The sequence below is a fragment of the Cricetulus griseus genome (assembly GCF_003668045.3).
Source record: "Cricetulus griseus strain 17A/GY chromosome 1 unlocalized genomic scaffold, alternate assembly CriGri-PICRH-1.0 chr1_1, whole genome shotgun sequence".
Lineage (NCBI taxonomy): Eukaryota > Metazoa > Chordata > Mammalia > Rodentia > Cricetidae > Cricetulus > Cricetulus griseus.
In genome coordinates, this window is record NW_023276807.1 from 211,694,246 (window position 1) to 211,714,179 (window position 19,934).

The 19,934-nt window shown below is 43.5% G+C and overlaps 1 protein-coding gene across 2 annotated transcripts in view; it reads left to right on the top strand.

Annotated features, from left to right (window-relative positions):
- Positions 1–19,934, top strand: part of Parp4 (poly(ADP-ribose) polymerase family member 4) — an 87,267-nt gene that overhangs the window by 50,061 nt on the left and 17,272 nt on the right. For both annotated transcript variants that reach the window (XM_027390509.2, XM_027390510.2), the window contains exons 22-31: positions 1,638–1,833; positions 3,405–3,472; positions 5,378–5,565; positions 7,966–8,065; positions 9,714–9,884; positions 10,087–10,167; positions 11,338–11,418; positions 13,469–13,564; positions 16,126–16,248; positions 18,424–18,489. In XM_027390509.2, coding sequence (XP_027246310.1) covers positions 1,638–1,833; positions 3,405–3,472; positions 5,378–5,565; positions 7,966–8,065; positions 9,714–9,884; positions 10,087–10,167; positions 11,338–11,418; positions 13,469–13,564; positions 16,126–16,248; positions 18,424–18,489 — 1,170 coding nt within the window. The remainder of the gene's footprint in view (positions 1–1,637; positions 1,834–3,404; positions 3,473–5,377; positions 5,566–7,965; positions 8,066–9,713; positions 9,885–10,086; positions 10,168–11,337; positions 11,419–13,468; positions 13,565–16,125; positions 16,249–18,423; positions 18,490–19,934) is intronic.

Below are 19,934 nucleotides of genomic sequence, written 5' to 3' on the forward strand. Positions count from 1 at the left end.
GGCTGACAAACTGCCAATACAGGTGGACAGTTTAAAATTTCCTGCTTCACTGAGAAGTCTGCCAGACACACTGTGGCCTATAGGCTGAAGATGGGTACTCCAACGTTACAGAGGAACTTCGGGTGACTGTCCAGGCAGCGATATCTCTGTCAGTTCTAGAGTTTATATATTATCCTTCTGTGGTCTTTGTTAGAGTTGAAGACAGATAGTTATGGCTATAGTTTTCTTCAGTTATTATAAAAGATAAGTTATCCTTTTTATTTAGACAGAAAAGAGGTGATGATGGGGGAAGTGCTTCTGTGTATGTGTTTGTCTTATTGGATGATAAATAAAGTTCTATTTAGCCAATGAGGCAGCAAGTTAGACGGGACTAGGAGTCAAAGAGGATTCTGGGAAATGTAGTAGAGAAGTGATGATCCAGACAGGAAATGACATAGCAAGGAGACTCATATTTAAGCAAGGACAAACAGGAAGTGTCCTCTTTTCCCCTTTTCATCCACCAGCAAGGGAGGACACCAACGGAAGGTGTCCAATAAGATAAGTCTTATAAAATATATAGATTTATGATAATTAAGACTGAGCTAACAGATGAGAATCCTAGTCATTGGCCAAGCAGCATTTGTACCAAAAAAAAAAAAAAGAAGAGGTTTGTGCACATGTTTTAGTAGTCACTGCAGCATCTGTGTTCCTTTAATAATAGTGTGTGAGTGAGAGAGATGCAGCCATTCATTAGGTCAGATCCTGTGGGGTTTCTGGGGTGTTTTTTTGTTTTGTTTTTGTTTTGTTTTGTTTTTTTAGATTGTCCATATTTGAGGTACCAGGGTCTTGTGTAGCCCAGGCTGGCCTGAAAGTCATTAAACTTCGGATCCCCCTACCTCTACTACCCATAGGTAGGAATTACAGGGAACTACCACATCCATTTTATGCAATGCTGGCGATCAAACCAACGCCTTTGTTTGTACTAGGCAAGCACTCTACCACGAACTGTATCCCAGACCCCTTGTAGACTCTTGATTTCTCAGGTGTTTTTGTCCTTCATGTTTACATCTCCATCTCTAACATTCTGCTTTTTATTTGAATGCCTACAATGCCCCCCACTCTTTAGCCCCCAGTTGGTGGTTTTATTATTGGAAAAATAATAGCTAGGAGTGATGATACATACCTGTAATCTTAGTGCTTTGGAAAAATAGTTAAGAGAATCAAAAGTTCAAGGTCACCCTTGACTATAGCAATTTTAGCCTAGCTTTTGTTAGATGGTGGAGACTGCCTCAAAAGAATGAAAAGAGAAATTGTTATCTGTTTTATCTTGGTAGCCTTAGTTTACTGGATATTTTCTTCTTTTAAGTTCTTGAGTGTGGAGTTCCTGTGTGTGTGTGTGTGTGTGTGTGTGTGTGTGTGTGTGTGTGTGTGTGTGTGTTGTGAGCATGTGCCACAGAAAGCCTGTAAAGGCCAAAAGAAAACTTGGAGCATGTTCTCTACTTCCCTGTGGCTTCTGGGGGTTGAAGTCAGGTCATCAGGCTTGAACAAAGGGCATGTTTACCTACTGAGCCATCTCACAGGCCCTAAACGCTTTCAGAATTGTAGGTGTTTCCCTGTTTAAATTCTGAGAACCTCTGACCCAGTGTCTCTCCTTTTAGGCTTGCATGCTTGTCTTTCAACCGGATCTTGCAGCTACCCTTCCTGATCTCCGTGAAAAGAATGAAGTGATTATTTGTCTTGACTGTTCCAATTCCATGGAGGGTGTGACATTCATGCAAGCCAAGCAAGTTGCCCTGTACGCTTTGTCTCTGGTGGGTGAGGAGCAAAAAGTAAATATTATGCAGTTTGGCACAGGTTAGTGCACTGTCCCCAGTCCTTCCTGTATCTCTTCTTTAACATGAGCATGTGCAGACTGATGGGGCCTGGCTGGCCTCGCCTGTGCAGTGGGAGATAGCTTAGCATGAAACTGAAACATAGAGGGCTGAAGTCAGCACCTCTTGGTGAAGATCCCACCTCTCCCATTCATAAGCTCAGCAGTCACTTTGGGCAAGTCTGCTTAAACTTTTGGTGCCTTGTTTTTTTCTCATCTGTATGACTATAGCCCTGACATCATAGTCTTGTATGGGTGGAGCTAACATAGGCCAATGATTTTAAGCTTTGCTATATATACATACATACATACATACATACATACATACATACAGTTGGTAAGACACAAATGTGACCAGTGTAATCATCAGCTGAACAAAACATAAGAACCTTGGTTTATTTAATAGGAAGGCCCAAAAGACAGGACCAACATTTGCAACCAGTTCACTCATAGATAATATGTTAGAAATGGCTCAGGCAGCACCAGGCCAGCACTGTTAGTAGAAGGTCAATGTCACCCTCCAGGAAGGAGAGCAGGGACAACTCAAGAATATGACAGGGCAGTGCTAGGAGTGGTGGCTCCATCTATGGATCAGGTTAGTGGCTTAACCACCAAATTACTTAAGATGGCTTAAAACACAGTTATTTGGCTATGTCATCCTAGTTGGGCATTACATACTGGTAAAGGGATTACAAGAATAATCTTAGGATAACCAATCAAATGGTTAATAGTGCCTTTGAGCCGCCCCATGATGGCTCATCTCTGTAATCCCAGCACTACAGAGACTGAGGCGGTAGAACTGACAAGAGTTCAAGGTTAGCCTGGGCTACATTGTGAATTCCAGGCTAGCCTGAGCTACAGAGCAAGGCCCTGTCTCAAATAAATAAATAAATAAATAAATAAATAAATAAATAAATAAATGCCGGGCAGTGGTGGTGCACGCCTTTAATCCCAGCACTTAGGAGGCAGAGACAGGTGGACCTCTGTGAGTTCAAGCTCAGCCTGGTCCACTGAGCGAGTGCCAGGATAGCCTCCAAAGCTACACAGAGAAACCCTGTGTCGAAAAACAAAAACAAAAATAAATAGATAGATAGAAAGACAGACAGACAGATAGATTAGAGTAGGGTCAGGGAACAATCCTGTCCTGTTGACTGTCATCTTCTATGCCATCCATCTAGCTTTTTTTACAATGAAGCTAAGATTGTTCTGCCAGGAACATGGATGGTGAGCACTTTGCTGGAATCTCTGCCTTGTGGGGGCTGAGCTGCCCATGCCACTGAAGTGTCCTCCAGTTTGCTTTTCATGGATGATGCAGAGATCTCTATGTAAAACTTGACTAAGAACATCTTATATAGTAGAGCTTATAAAATATGCTTGAAACATGAGTGTTTTGTATATTAAAGTGTTTGTACATAGTTCTCTGTAAAGGAAACATTCACATAAATTTCTAATGTTCTTTACGGCAGAAGCAGTATTGTACAGTAGCATTGGTGTTTATTAGTGATCAGTTTGGTGAGTGTTTAATGGCAATATGTCATACCTTCTTATTACACAGGTTACAAGGAGCTATTTTCATATCCTAAGTATATTGCAAACAATAAGATGGCCACAGAATTCATTATGGTAAGAGAACTGTCCTCCCCTCCTGAGTCTTTGTCTTTGAAGCTTGAGTGGTGCTTTCCAGAACTTAATCCTGGGATGTTTGCACATTGGTGGATGTGAGTCAGCTTTTTCTACAAATGCATGCATAAACCAATTCATAAGGAGAGGAGTTTCTTTAGTTCACACTTGCAGAGGTTTCAGACTGTACTTGCTTGGCCTTCTGGCTTTGGTCCTTTGGCAGCACAGCTTATTACAGCAGAGGGAGGAGAGTCATTCATCTCAGGGCTCAGGAGCAGAGAAAGGCAGGGGCCAGGGGCCTAGTATCCCCTTCTTTAAGGGCACACACCCCAATCTGAATCCTAGTACACTAGGTCCCATCAACTACCAATAGTACCACAGGCAGATAATAAAACCTTTGTGGGATGGGAGATGCCAGTTATCCATACCACAGCAGTGGCCTCTGATGATGGTGATGGTAAGAATGGCATGACCTTTATTTAACTGGAATTTAGCAAGAGTGAAAAGAGAAAAGTCAAATTTGTAATCTCAGCACTCAACAGGCAGAGGCAGGAGGATCATGAATTCAGAACAAGGAAGTTAGCTACTTAGAAAGTTTTGAGGCCAGCCTCAAAAAAAAAAAAAAAAAAAAAAAAAAAAAAGCCTAAGAAAGGGGCTGGTGAGAAGGCTCAGTGGTAAAGACATTGGTTGAGTTCCACCCTGGGACCCACATGTTAGAAGGAGAAAATTGGCTTACACAAGTTGTTGTGTGACCTCTATACGTGCTCCATGACAACCATGAGCTCCACCTCACTCCCTACACAAGTCAAAAAATATAATAAAAAAATTAAACAACCAGGAAGAAAAATTGGCTACATCCCTACCACAAAATATGACTATATGACTCCATAAGCATTTTGGAAAATGAACCGTCGTATTGCCCAGGCCGGCAAATTCAAGGTTGCTTCGGCAACATGTTTCTCTGCACAGATGTTCAGTTCCTTGAAAACGAGTTTTTAGATATTCAGTGGTAGTATTATAGTTGCTATGGGGCATGGAATAAACTAGAAGGATATAAGTATCTTTGTTCCATGAAACTAATTTTTTATGACACTGTGTCTCCAGGTTCCGACATGCTTGCTTCAATGAATGAGGAATTAATAACATCAGGCGGGTGTCCATGATGGAGAGGCTGGGAGTAATAAACTGATGTTAAAAAGACTTGCCAGTAAACTTACCTAGGAAATATTAAGTTATACAAAAGTAGAATTTAGCTACAGGAGTGCTGCTTCAGATTCGACTGGAAGATAAGTGATGTGGTCACCGGGCTTCTTAGGAACTACAGAAAGATTAGAAAAGTAGAGCAGACCTCTAATACAGTTAGAGCTCAGGGTTAGGAAGTCTGTTAAGCTTTGTTCACCAAGACTGCCAGCCAGGCAGGAGGACTCGGGTTAACAACTACCCAAGAAGAACAGCACTGCTCTGATACAAAATAACTGGGACAATATATTTGCTGTGCAAATGTCCCTTTTGTCTAAAATGGCCAAGATTGCAGTGTCTGTCTCTGTTTAATTTAATTAAATTAATTTAAATTAAATGTGTTTAATTTAATTGCTCAAATCGTAACTTGGATCTGGGCCTTATAAGAGATTTACAAGTGACAGCATATATGGAACGCTATAGCTCAAAATCTATCCAAGCTGCGAAGGATTTTTGTTCAGGACCAGTTTCTCTTTGGACATTTGCCAGAACCAGACATCACTATCACTAAAGAGCTTTTCCTTCAGCATCCCCTGGTGTTTGGAGTGAATCCTTACTGGGGGACTGGAAGGAGCCTTAATTTGTCATAACATCCAGAGTGTAGCAGTTGACACGTTCACCCCACAGTTGATGAATGTACCTTAAGATATGACGCTTCCTCCCCTGCAGTCTGCAGCACCTACCCTGGGGAACACAGACTTCTGGAAAATTCTCCGCTATTTAAGTTTCCTGTACCCTTCTGAAGGGTTACGGAACATTCTCCTCATATCTGATGGGCACCTCCAGAGTGAGAATCTGACCTTGCAGCTTGTGAAAAGAAATATCCAGCACACCAGACTGTTCACCTGTGCTGTCGGGTACGTCTCGGAGATCAGGTCTCCATGGTGACAAAGGCAGCTAGGGGACAAGTTTAGAAGTTGGTATGAGTATATGAAACCTGTATGTTGCAGAGGGGCTGAGCTCTTGGCTTGGGACCATGCTGCCAGGGTCCCACCGCTACAGGGACCTTGGGCAGGCTGTTTCATATGTAAAATGACGATGGAAATGAAATACCTACCTCATGGGATTATTATTTTGCTTAAGAGTTCAGGTGACTAGCTTGTCCTTAGCGGCCTGGCCTAGCTCCCTGGGGCTGATTTGGGAATGGTTGACAATGCCTTCACTTGGGGCTACCCTGTCTCACACCTGCCTTCTCCCTCCCTGTGCTATCTATCTATCTATCAGTTTCCTGCATTTGCACTGAAACCCTTTCCACAAGTTGTTGGACTCATTCTTGCCAATTGTAGTTAGCATCTGTGTAAGGAAAGTGCGAGGCGGGGCAGGGCAGGGTGCTCCTGCTGATTGTGTAAAGCCTCTCACCTGGTGCCTGGCCCGAAGCTCCTAGATTCTTCCTGCACAGCTCCCACCCCAGGACACCAGAGGTCCCTGTGCCCCTGTTCTGAGGCAGGGCATGAGGCAGATTAGTGAGGTGATTTGTAGACTTGCTGTGCTGTCCTTACAAGAGAGCTCTGACCACAAGCCCCCATTGTCTGGTGTCCAAGACACCCACATACCTTCCCAGCATTCCATTCCTGTCTCTTCATGGCCTCTGAAGGTGCACTATGGCTATAAGTGATTAAAAGTAGCTCTAGCTGTTTGCACAACTCTCGGTGCATCTGCTTATTTTTTTCCCCTTTGCATTAGTTGTTTGTTTTATGACAAGGTCTCACTCAATAGACCAGGCTAGCCGGGAAATTATTACACAGACCAAGCTGGTCTGGAATTTATGATCCTCTCACTTCAGACTGTCAAATGCTGAGATTGCAAGCATGTGCCACCATGCCTGGCTTTGTGGCAGGGTCTCGAGCAGCCCAAGCTGGCCATGAACTCTCAAAGTAACAGAGGAAGACCTTTAATCCCAGCATTCAGGTACCAGGGTTCAGCCTGGGCTCAGGTTCAGATCCTGTGGCAGGGAAGGGTCATTGTCAGAAGGAAAACTGACCACCAAGTGGATACACTCAAGTGGTCCTGAATAGCTTGAGCTGTCTTTATTTATACTTAGAGTTTTTCTTACTGGGGTTACATGAGCAGCTTTATTATTGGCTCCTTTTTTTTTTCTTTTAAGAAATATGTCATATTTTAAGGAAAACATAATCATAATGAAAGCCCCCATTGTTTCCCTTTATGCTTCCCCAAATACACCTTCCCACCCCCTGCATAACCTTATTCTAGACATAGAGTTCAGCATTTTTGCAGGCTTAACTAATATCAAGTCAGACATATCCTGCTCTTTTGAGCTACTTGCAGTTATAGAGTTAAAATGTAATAGACATGGGTACATGTTTTAAGGACAATAGTCAAATTCAGATAATGCTTTCATGTCTGCAAGATATTTTTTTATACAGTTTCCCTTTTCTACAAGAGGGGCCTGTGTTTCAATCTGTAAAAGGCAGGCTTTGATAAGGCACTCTTTTCCCATCTCACTGTACCGTACTTCTTCCACCAAGATAAGCTCCTGTATATGGTGAAGGTGGAGCTTTTCATATCATATTTTACATTGTATTTTCCCCATTGGAACCTACCAGAACCTACCATTGATTCTATGCTTACTCTCAACAGTTGGCACTATGTGTATTTCTGAGGCCTTTTCCTTGTTCTGTGTATGCATGCCCTACTCTCCTTGCCAGAACTGTGAGACATGGTTAGTGTTCCAAGTGTTGTTTTCTCATATGTACCTGTCTCTGTTGAGTCAGAAAAGTTCCCAGGATTAGTAGTAGTTGTAGTTAGTAACTCCAAATAAGAAATTTGAGAAACATTAGTCCCCCACCCCATTGAATCTTAAGGGAAAATATTTGAAAAGGAACAGAATTTCCAGAGAAAATTATAACTGTTGCATGTGTGACTGACAAAGCAAAACTAAAAACCACCCAAAGAATCACCAATATAATGAGAGAGAAAAGAGCCTGTGAGCTGCATGAACTTTGCAAATTCCTACACTGTCCCGTGAACTACTTGTCCTTGACAAGTGAGAGTCCGTTTCCACAGGTGCCTTGCCAAGAGGAAACCGGTTAGACAGGTGGTCATATGCTGATGATCTGAGAGTAGGCTGAGTGGCTCCCAACACTCAGGAGGCAGGTAAATCTCTGAGTTCAAGGCCAGCCTGGTCTACAGAGTGAGTTCCAGGACAGCCAGGGATATTGCATAGAGAAACCCTTTCTCGAAAAACCAAAACAAATAAAAAGTAACAACAAAAATTAAAATGTGTGAAATGTGATCAGTTCTACAGCAAATCGTCACATCTTAAGGACCTTGTCTCAGTGTGGTGCTGGAGTATTTGAATATTTTAACTCAAAATCCAAGCAGAGTTGGAAAAAACAGGTATGTGGGTTTTTAAAAACATCTTATGTGTATTCCTGTTTTTAAATCCTATCTTCTTGCAAGTGTGATAGTAACTTCTGTCTTTTTGTGAATAGACAAGACCTATAAGGAGGTCAAAGCTTTTAAAAACATTTTCTTAAATAATAAGGACCAAGTCAGACATGGTGGTTCACGCCTTTAATCCCAGCTCTCCTCTTCCCTCTACCCCACAGTACAGGTTTACAGAGGTGACTACACCCAGTGGTTAGTTTTTCAATGTGATAAATTACTTGCAAGATTTACAAGTCAGTTTCATTGTTATAAATTTACTCACAATGTGTAACCAGCATTACCAGCCATTTCCAGAACTTCATCACCATCCCTAACAGAAAATCTAAATAATAACGCTGTATTGCCTGCTGCCTCCAGTGCCTAATATCTATTCTACTTCCAATGCCTAATATATATTCTACAAATTTATAAATTTGCCTTTTCCAGATACTTCTAGATACAGAGGCATAACACATTTATTCTTTTGTGTCTGACTTACTTAGCATGATGTCCACAAGACTCATCTGTATTGAGTTTTTGGCAGGATTTCATTTCTTTTTTTGGGGGGCGGGGGTTTCTCTGTGGCTTTTGGAGGCTGTCCTGAACTAGCTCTTGTAGACCAGGCTGGTCTCGAACTCACAGAGATCCACCTGCCTCTGCCTCCCGAGTGCTGGGATTAAAGGCATGCGCCACCACTGCCTGGCTAGGATTTCATTTCATTTTAATGCCAAATACCTTTTTTTATTGAGTTTTGAAAAAAGAGTTTCATATAACCCAGGCTGAGCTGAGGCTGGACTTGAACTCCTGATCCTACTGCCTCCATTGCACCAGTGCTGAGATTTTAGGTATGTGCCACAGTACCCATTTTAGAAATGACTAACAGTCTATCAAATATACACATAAAATAATTCCATCATAGACACACACACTCATTTGTTAGCCTATCTATGGGCGTGGCTTATTTCTACCGTATTCTGCTGTGAATGACCCAGAGGCGAATACTGGCCCAGTATCTGTCTGAGCCCTTCCATTTGTTCGATTATGGGTTTGTACTCAGAATCGGCATTGCTGATTCATGTAGTAACTTTCATTCTCTTAGGATTTGCCATTCTTTTTTTCATAGCAGCTACACATTTCACATTCCCACTGGCAATCCCCCCAGAGCAATACCAGAGTTGCCAAGCTCGTGTAGCAAATGCCACCAATGGTTGAGACATTGCCACAAACTGAAATAGAGAAACTAAAAATACATATATTTAATCTGTTGGCACCTTTAGTCCCAGCACTCAGGTGGCAGAAACAAGTGGATCACTATGAGTTTGAGGCCAGCCTGGTTTACAAAGCGAGTTCCAGGCCAGCCAGGACTACAGAGTAAGACCTTGTCTCAATTTTTCCCCCCATGGAAAAGTACCCCATGACCGGAAGAAAAGAAAAACCAAAAAAGCTATAAAAACCCCAAAGACAGAATTAAGCTTTCAAGTGTTAAGTAGCTATTTTAGGGTGCTGGGGACTAATGCCATTCAATCATCCCTACAAGGCAACTCTACCAACTGAGATACACCCCAGGCTGCTTGTCAAATGATACCACTGAAGAGGAAGCATTTTTCTTTTATTACAGATAGAAGCCCAAATGACCAGGATACGTTCCCCGAGCTGCCACTCTGTCTCTGTGAAGTGGCAGCAGCTCAGCAGAGACGCCCCTGAGCCTCTGCAGGCTCCAGCCCAGGTGCCCTCCTTGTTTCATAATGACCGACTCCTCGTGTACGGATTCATTCCTCATTGTACACAGGTAAAAAGATGCCTGATTCTTCCCAGCATGGGAAAGACAGTGAATGTGGATTTGCCTCTTGTTGGCATTATGATTCCCTCCCCCTGGGTATCTGGCTGGGGGAGCTCTTGATTTCTCTTGAGAGGGGAGGACGTTAACAGAACAGCTGTGACACACTGGGAGTAGAAAAGCTAACGAAACATTCGTGTTTCTCCTGTTTCAGGCAACTCTGTGTGCATTCATCCAAGAGAAGGAATTTCATACAATGGTGTCAACTACTGAGCTGCAGAAGACGACTGGGACTGTAATATTCAAACCTTAAAGTACTGGGCTGCGGGGTAGACTCAGTGGGAGAGCACTAGCAAGCAGGTGGAAGTCTACCTCCTGCTTCCAGGTCCACACACACACACACACACATACACTTAAGCTATGGACAGAAGGTTACAATTTTCAATTTTCTCCTATAAGCTCCATGGACTTCCTTTGCTTTTCTGTGCTGATGTGTCAGCACACATGAAGGGTGGTCAGGGCTTCTCTGTGCAGTCCGGATGGGGACACACCTTTTAATGGGTCTTCATTTGGAATTCTTTGATCTGGGTGTATCTCTACAGGTGTCCATGGGTATGAGTAACTGCAAGTAAATGTGAGATCTTTGCCAGGTGGAATTGTGTTGGCACATTTACAACCCCAGCACCTGGGAGGTAGAGGCATTAAGAGTGGGAATGTGAGGTCCTCCTTGGATACAAAGCAAGTTTGAGGCCAGCCTAGGCTACATGAGACCTCCTTTTCTCAAAACAAAATGTGATTGTTTGTTTTTGTTTGAGATACTGTCTAGTTCAAGATGGCTTTGAATAGGGAGCAATTCTCCTGCCTCAGCCTCCACTCATGCACCACCACATTCTGTCTAACAAGTTGTCACAGACCCCTTTGGGTAAGGGCTTGGCCACACAAAACTCCCCAGTTCAGATGCCAGTTGCAAGTCTTGGTCCTCACGTTACTGCTTGTCCAGCTTGCCAAGATTACATAGGAGTTGGGGGTTCTCTGAGTCCTTTCTCAGAACTGAGGAAAACTGTTCATTTACTGTTGCTGATGGTTACAGTGAAGGCACAGATCTCTTTTTCCCTTTCCTTTTTTCCCTGTTTTTTCAAGACAGGGTTTCTCTGTGTAACAGTCCTGACTGTCCTAGAACTCACTTTGTAGACCAGGTTGACCTCAAACTCACTGAGATCCACCTGTCTCTGCCTCCCAAGTGCTGAGACCTTCCAGAAGCCTGCTAGCCTTGCTACCACAGCAGCAAAATCTTAAATTTGGTGGAAAGGGGAGAACTGACACCTGAAGGCTGTGCTCTGACCTGCACACACACACTGTTAGCATGTCTGCACCATGCACATGAGCTAACACACACATGCACTCACCTGTCTCTCACACACATGTAAAGCCATTTTAATCGCCCCCCCTCGTTGCTTACACACAGATGATTCACAAGCTGGCAGCTCGAGCGCTGATCAGAGATTATGAAGACGGTGTTCTCCATGACAATGAAACCAACCACGAGGTTTGTTCTCCCCATAAAGACCAAGGGGCATTGTTCTATGACATTCTTAATTCGTTCATATCAACACAGAGTAGGGATGGCTGAATAAAGAAGAGTGTGATGTCAGGGCAGCCATCAACATCTGTGATGTCAGTCCTGGGGTGCAGGTGCCCAGTGGCTGTTTGCTGGATTCATTAATGAAAGAGCTACCGGCAATGACTTCCTGAGACGTGTGTGATTTCTCCCCGTGAGAAATAGTCTAGAGGGGTGCTCACAGGATGTCCACAGAATGCCTGGGATGCCATCATCTCTCATCTCCTGAGCTGTAACTCAGCAGTTCAGAGGCAGGACGGTGATCAGATGCCTCAAGACACTAGGAAGAGACACACTCACCTTGCTCCCTCCTTGATGGACAGAGGAGGGTCCTGGCAGAGGGTGTTGTGCTTTTGTTTAAGCTGCAGCTGCTGATATAAAGAAAGGAACAACGGATAAACAACCCACGTGGAGTTTATTTACTAGAAAAGGGGGGAGAGGGGGATGGGTAGTCAGCCAACCCAAGAGGAGCCAAAAGGAAGAGAGTGAGGGATGGGTGGCAGGACCTTTTAAAGGAAAGGTTGCATATGCGCACTGGGGTTTTGCACCTCACAGGTTGCAATGCATGGCGGGTGAGTGCCCCGTTGTTAGGGGGTGGGGTCAGGGTCATCCAGGTGTATTGTTCTTACAGAGGGGCCCCCTTGGCCAACAACCTTGGTCAAGCCGAGGTCTTAAATGAGGTTCTAGCATTGGTGTTCAATGGCATTCATAAAAAGGATTTCCATACCACTGACCGTTGCAGGGCTGCACAACAAGGATCAGGAGCCTTGTTTTCCTGACAGCCCCAAGCAGGGGTTAAAGCAGGGTTTATAAACACAAAAGCCACAAACCTGTTGCCAAGTAAGGGTTGCAATTTTCTACCAATCAGGATTCAAAGATTAGGGGCTTTTCTTTATGTTTTCTATCATTGTCAACTGACATAGACTAAGCTTTTCAGTCCAACCAATCAGATTCATTTGTTCTTGCAGTTGTTAGGAGCAGCCATGATGTTTTAGAGAATTAAAGATACATAACAGACCATTTCTATGGTTTAAGGAGGAGGTGGATCAGCTATTGAAAAGTTTTTATCTCCCCTAGAGCCTGGGACCCTGAACTTGGTTTCACCCTATGGGTAAAATGGAATATGAAGTCAAAATGGGGGTACGTAGGTCAAGGTGCTTTTGCCTACTCCCTTCAGTGACCACTTGGATTAGCTCTCTCTGTATCCCCTTTGACTTAAGGCCCATTTATCTCTGCATGCATCTGACTAGCTTTGCTTTGAATGATCCTAAACAAGGAACGATACCTAAACAAGGAACTTCACAGTGGGAACTTTGAGAGGATGAGGAGACTCACAGCATGAGAGAGTGCTCTGAAAGTTGTAGAGGGCTGTGTAACTAAATTTCTTCTCTCTCACGTCACAGAAATCATATGTCACCTACCTATGATACTTAGACAGGACCCCTGACTGAGTGTCTAATTTGAAATACTAATTATAAAATTATTTATGTAGGGTGGGAGATATAACTCAGTTGGTAGAAGGTCTACCCCTCTTTCACAAGGTTCCAAATTCAGTATCTAGCACTGTATAAACCAAGTGTGATGGTGGACACCTATAGTCCCAGCACTTGGGAAGTTGAGACAGAGAGTTCAGAAATTCAAAGTCATCAGCAGCAACATAGCTGAGTTCCAGGCCAGCCTAAGACACGAGACGCTGTCTCAATAGAAATGGATGAGCCAGGAGTGCTGGTTCATGCCTTTACTCCCAGAACTCAGGAGGTAAAGGCAGGTAGGTCTCTGTGAGTTCAAGGCTAGCCTGGTCTACATAGCAGGTTCTGGGGATACATAGTAAGACTACCTCAAAAAAGAAAATCTAAGAAGAGAAAGTGAATGTATACATCAAATGACTTATTTGTCACAGGAAAACACTTCAGATTATTTTATGCCTTTTCAATCCCAGTACATATAAACAAACTAACACAGTTTCATTCTATCCTAGATGAAGAAAAAAATCATGAAATCTCTGATTATTGAACTCAGTAAAGAAAATTCTCTAATTACGCAGTTTACAAGCTTTGTGGCAGTTGAGAAAAGGGTATGTACTATTATTAATTTAAGTTTAAATTTTTATTTAGTCACCATTGGACTTGGAGATATGGCTCAGCTAGGACCCAAATTCATTTCCCAGAGCCCACAGACCCACAGATGACTTACAATAGCAACCTGAACTCCAAATAATCTGGCATCCTCTCCTGGCTTCTGCAGGCGCCCACACATAAAAGAAAAAGAAAAAGAAAAAGAAAAAGATTATTGGCAAAAGTGGTGGTGCAGGTGTTTAACTCCAGCACTGAGAGGCAAAGGCAGGTGGTATAGCCAGGGCTACTTACTGAGACCCTGTCTCAAAACAAAACAAAAATAAGTAGATAAATAAAAAGGAATGTAATAAGCAGTAAGCTTTTCTCTAGGTGTGGAGGCATACCTACAATCCTAGCACTTAGGAGGCAGAAGCAGGAGATTGAGTTCAAACTTGGCTACACAGTGAAATTCTGTGTCAAAAACAGCAACATCCTGCAGTGTGGTGGTGCACCCTTTTAATTCCAGCACTCAGGAGGTGGAAGTAGAGTCAGGTAGATCTCTGTGAATTCCAAGCTTGCCTGGTCTACAAAGCAAGTTCCAGGACATCCAAGGCTGCTATCCAGAGAAACTCTGGTTCAAAAAGAAACAAACAAAAGCAACATCTAGTTGTGGTGGCACAGACCTATAATCTTAGTACTTCAGAGTAGAAACAGTATTGCCACAAGTTTGAGGGCAGCCTGATCAACATTGTGAGTTCTAGGCCATCCAGGGATACACAAGGAGACTGTATATTAGAAAAACAACTGAAAGACCCCCGAAGAGGTACTTTCATAGAAGGAGACCCGTACCCAGGAATCAGCGAGATCACGAACTTGGATGCAAAAAGCAAGAGGCTTTATTGGATACACGGGTACCCGGGGTGACTTAGCTTCTGTGAGGCCAAGCGCGCCAAGCTAAGGGAGAGGGGTCCTTATATAGCAAAAAGCACAGTACAGAAGCGAAAAGCATAGTTACAGGGATTCTATTGGACAATTTAAATGAGGTACAGAGTTATTTCAAGTCAGCATGTTCTCAAGGTCTGGTAATCAGGCGACCTTGGCTCTATCTTATGTTGGGTACAACAGACCCAGCAGTTCCTCCCTCCGTGTCCAGATGGCTGACCTTGGGACGGAGCGTTCCCCATCGGGCGGGGGGGCGCGGGGGCGGGGGCCCCGGGCCGGCCTGCCTGACGCTCTCCCTCCCGCCGCCTTCGCGGGCTTCTCGCTCGGCCCCGCCCCGGTCCCAGGGCGCGGTGCCAGGCGGGCGGGCCGGGGGCGCGGGCCCTGCTGGGGTGGACCAGCTTGGGAGGGCGCCGGCGGCCGGGCGTGTGGGTGTCCTCGCGGGCGTGTCACCGAGTGTGCGAGAGCGAGAGAGGGAGCTAATGGGCAGGGGTCTTTCACAACAAAACCCAGTAATGACACTGGGAGGTTATGAAGGACAAAGTGGATAGAAGCCAGGATAGAGGAGCCAGGGCCTCCTTATTAGGAGGATGTTCCTGCTAGCACTTGGCTAATTTCTCTACATGAATAGCATGTTGTTCTAGTTAGGTTTCTATTGCTGTGATAAAACGAATTGACCCAAGGCAATCTGGGGAAGAAAGGGTTTATTTCATCATAAGGTCATAGTCTCTCATGGAAGGAAATCCAGGCAGGAACCTGGAGGCAGGAACTGAAGCAGAGGCCATGGAGGCGGGCTGCTTACTGGCTTCTCCCCTTGGCTTACTCAGGACCACCTGACCGGATGGCACCACCCATAGCTAGCTGGGGCCTTCCAAATCAATCATCAATCAAGAAAATGTTCCACAAAGTTACCTACAATCTGATGGAGGCTTTTTCTCAGTTGAAGGCCCTTCTTCCCAGATGACTCTAGCTTGTGTCAAGTTGACAAAAACTAATCAGCACATATGTGTTAGTATTTTTAATGTTTTGGTTATTAACTAGCCCTATGTATGTGATATATATATTGGTTTTTTGAGAAAGGGTTTCTCTGTGTAACAGCCTTAACTGGCTGTTCTGGAATTCTCTCTGTAGTCCTGCTGGCCTGTATGTATACTTTAAGATGTCTATAAAAGCCAAGCAGTGACACATGCCTTTAATCCCAGTACTCAGGAGGCAGAGGCAGGTTGATCTCTGAGTTAGAAGTCAGCCTGGTCTACAGAGTGAGTTCTAGGGTGGTCAGAGCTGTACAGAGAAACCCTGTCTTGAAAAGACAAAAAAAAAAAAAAAAAAAAGACATCTATGATAGTTTGGGGGCTGGGATGTGGTACCATACTATAGTTAAGCCCCAACACGCAGTCATGCACAAAAAAGACATACTATAATTTTATTATTTTTTTTTAATTTCTAGATCTATTGTTCAGATTGGCCTTTAGGCAAAGCCTATAGGGCGTTTTCTTGGTTGATGATTGATATGCAAATGCCCTCATAGTGAGCCACGTAAATCTCCATCTAAGCCCAACGGCCACAAAGCTTTAGAATGTGTTAATTATTTAATCTGATACTATCTTTTTAAAAAATTTAACCCAATTGTGATTCTATGTAGGACGGTAATGAGATTCCTTTTGCTAATGTCCCAAATATTTCTGAACTTGTTGCCAAAGAAGATGTAGACTTTCTGCCATACATGAGTTGGAAAGAAGAGCAGCCAGAGGCCTTCACAACACTGGTAAGTGCAACCACCAGATCCAGCCATTCATTGCTTAATGGTGGGGATGAGTTCTGAGAGATATGTTGGAAGAGGTCTCATGGATGTGTGAACATCCTAGAGTGAACTCACACAGGCCCAGTGGTCCACGACAGTTACTGAATGTGTGTCCTTCATGAAATCAAGAAACACAGTAGACACCAGACTTTGAAGCTGCTGCTGGGGCAAGGCAAGCTGTCAATTCAAACAGTAACCTTGTTTGAATTAAATGAATAGAAGACAAACATTCTTTTTTTCTTTTTTGAGACAGGGTCTCTCTACATAATTCTGGCTATCCTGGAACTCACTATGTAGACCAGGCTGTCCTGGAACTCACAGAAATCAGCCTGTCTCTGCCTCCCAAATGCTGAGATAAAGGTGTGTGACACTATACCTGGCCACAAAAAGAATACACTCTTTTGTTTTGTTGTTGTTGTTGTTGTTGTTGTTTCGAGACAGGGTTTCTCTGTATTGCTTTGGAGCCTATCCTGGCACTCTCTCTGTAGACCAGGCTAGCCTCAAACTCACAGAGATCCACCTGATTCTGCCTCCCGAGTGCTGGGATTAAAGGTGTGCACCACCAACGTCCAGCAAGAATACTCTCTTTTTTTTTTCAAGTATACAATTTGTTTTTATTTACAATACCCTATAAAAATGTAAATTTAGAAACTTTTATTTTTATTAATTAGAACTAAACAAAAAGCACAATAAGGAAGAAAAAATAATCAAGTGTTTACTTGATCAGGTGTGGAAAAAGAAAATTTGTTTTTCCAGTTTGCCATTTATAGTTATTTATTTGTATATTTCTCGTGTGTGTGTGTGTGTGTGTGTGTGTGTGTGTGTGTGTGTGTGTGAGAGAGAGAGAGAGAGAGAGAGAGAGAGAGAGAGGGAGAGTGAGAGAGAGAGAGAGAGAGAGAGAGAGAGAGAGAGTGCATGCACACAAGTGTAATAAAAGTGTAAAGCCTATTGTTTAGGGTTGGGATTGGAAGGAGGTGTTCAGGTTTGGACACGTCTTACAGATGACTTTAGGGGTTAGCTGAAATAGACATGGTTAGGATGTGCAATAGCAGATTTCTTGTATTTCACCTTTATGATTGTTAATTTTGGATACTTCTGTTAAGTTTTAATCCTCTTTTAGACTAAAAGGTGAATTGTAGGGGACAGTAAGCCACACCTGTTAGAGGCTGGCCACAGGTGTGCCTGACCACGCACACCTGTCAAGGCGTGGTCAAGGTGAGGTCAGAATGACTCGGAATGGGCTCTAAAGGGACGGAAGAGCGCATGGAAGCCCTTCTCCTCCCCCTTCTCCCTGGCCTCGCTGCTCAGCTGCCCCTGGCATGCTCTGGCTTGCGTTTGGCTGGTATTTATCGGAATAAAAGTATCTTGAACCTACAAGCTCTCCCATCAGGCTCATGCCTGTAATCATAACTCAGGAGACTAGGGCAGGAAGATCATAGCAAATTCCAGACCAGCCTGGCCTACCAGCCTAGGCTACCTATCTGGCTTTATGTCAGCCTGGGCTACAGAGTAAGACAATGTCTCATGGGCCAGCAAGATAGCTCAATGGGTGAAAGTGCTTGCCTTGTAAGCCAGACCACAAGGATTTGATCTTCAGAACCCACAGAAGAAAGAGAGAACCAACTCCCAAATGTCCTCTGGCTTCCACACATGCACTATGGCACTCATATGCACACACACACACACACACACACACACACACACACACACACACACACAAATAACAAATGAAATACAATTTCAAAGGCCTTGTCTCAAACAAGGAGGCTGGGGTTATAGTTCATCTGTAGCAGGCTTCCCTGTGAGAAGCCCTGGGTTCTATTCTTAGTGCCCAAATAAAATATGAAAAACAACACCCCCATACCCCCATTCTCTTTGTTGATAGAGTCTCACTGTAATCCAGGCTGACCAGAAATCCCTACATAGCCAGGTTGGCCTCAAACGCAAGATCCCCCTGCCTCAGCCTCCCAAATGCTGATATTATAGACCAGTTACCTGAGGTCTGGGTCTAGGCAAGGTGTTTCCAGGTTTAAGAGCTGACACTAAGTAAGGACTGATGTAGATGACCAACATGAATAAGATAATGTTACTTACATTTTTTTATTTTAATTATGTGTATTTGTGTGCATTTTTGTGCAGGTGCCTGAAATAAGCATCCAACACCCTGTAGCTGGAGATGCATTAGGCAGTTTTGACTCAATCAAGGTAGGTGCTGGGTCCTCTGGAAGAGCAGCTTCAAGACAACTTGTGTTTAAACAAAGCAATAAGGTCAAGCATAGTGATGCACTCCTTTAATCCCAGCACTCAGGAAGCAGAGGCAGGAGGATCTCTGTGAGTTCGAGGCCAGCCTGTTCTATGTAACAAGTTCTAGGCTGATCAGGGCTACAGGATGAGGTCCTATCTCAAAATGATAGATAGATAGATAGATAGATAGATAGATAGATAGAGAAAAAAACAAACAGGCAGAGCAATAGAATATGTCAGAATACACTTTGAGAGAATAGCAGGCCACATGATCAAAGATGCCCAAGGGCCCCAGTTATCTGGGGCATCCTTCCAGAGAAAAAGGGATTTGGTTGCTAAGGGGCATAGTTTAGGTGGTTCTCTATTTTAATTGATAGATTAGGCCATCTAATCTTTTCCTACTGTACATATTCCTTCTGATTTTAATCACAAATGTGTCCAGTTATGCATAGGCTTAAGGTAGTAAATAGAGTTCTCCTACAAGTTCACTCTGAGGACATACCTTACGGTCCATCCACCTAAAACCAGTTCAAACCAGATTAGGTTTTCTGATCTCTTACCCAAATACATTAGGAATATTTTGAACAGAAAATGTCTAAGATTGATGTTGTTAGTGAAGGAGAAACTTTCTGTTATCCAGAAAGGGGTATGTGTACAGGCCAATGCAGGTAGGGTTTGAAGGGGTTCTGAAGTTGCTGGGTGCCTTGTTCAAAGAGGATTGTGTGTGCACACGGCACATGTAGGTGAAGGACCAAAGCCATATAGGAGCCCAGATTACTAACTTATCCTGTGCTTCCACCCCTGGGCCGGGACCCATGGCTCTGGTTCTCGTCAAATCATATAAAATTTTTGCCTTTTACCCTTGGCCTTTGTCTATTAGCTTATTATAAAACTTTTAGCCAGAAGTGGTGTGGTGGCTCACAACTGTAATTTCACACTCAGAAGGCTGAAGTAAGAGGATTAACATGAGTTCAAGGTCAACCTGGGTTGTACCATAAGACATAACTAAATACATTTAGGCCTTGGGTATAGAACAGTAGTAGGACAGGAATAAATAAATGATAAATTATTTATCTTTTTATTTTATTTATTTGCATGCTGGCAGAGAATACAGTGGGCTGGACGCATGGAGATCTAAGGACACCTTGCACAAATTGGGTCTCTCTGTTCTAATGTGTATCTTTGAGATTGAATTTAGGCTTGGGTGCAAGTGTCTCTGGCTGCCAAGCCATCTGACCAGACCACATATTGTTTTATCCTTTGCTGTTATTTTGGTGTGTTCATGAATGAACCCAGAGTCTGATTTGCTCAAGATGGGGAAACACTCCACCACTGAGCATTGTCCCTAGCCGTTTTTTAACTTTTGTTTTTTTGAGACAGTGTTTCTCTGCGTAGCCCTGGCTGTC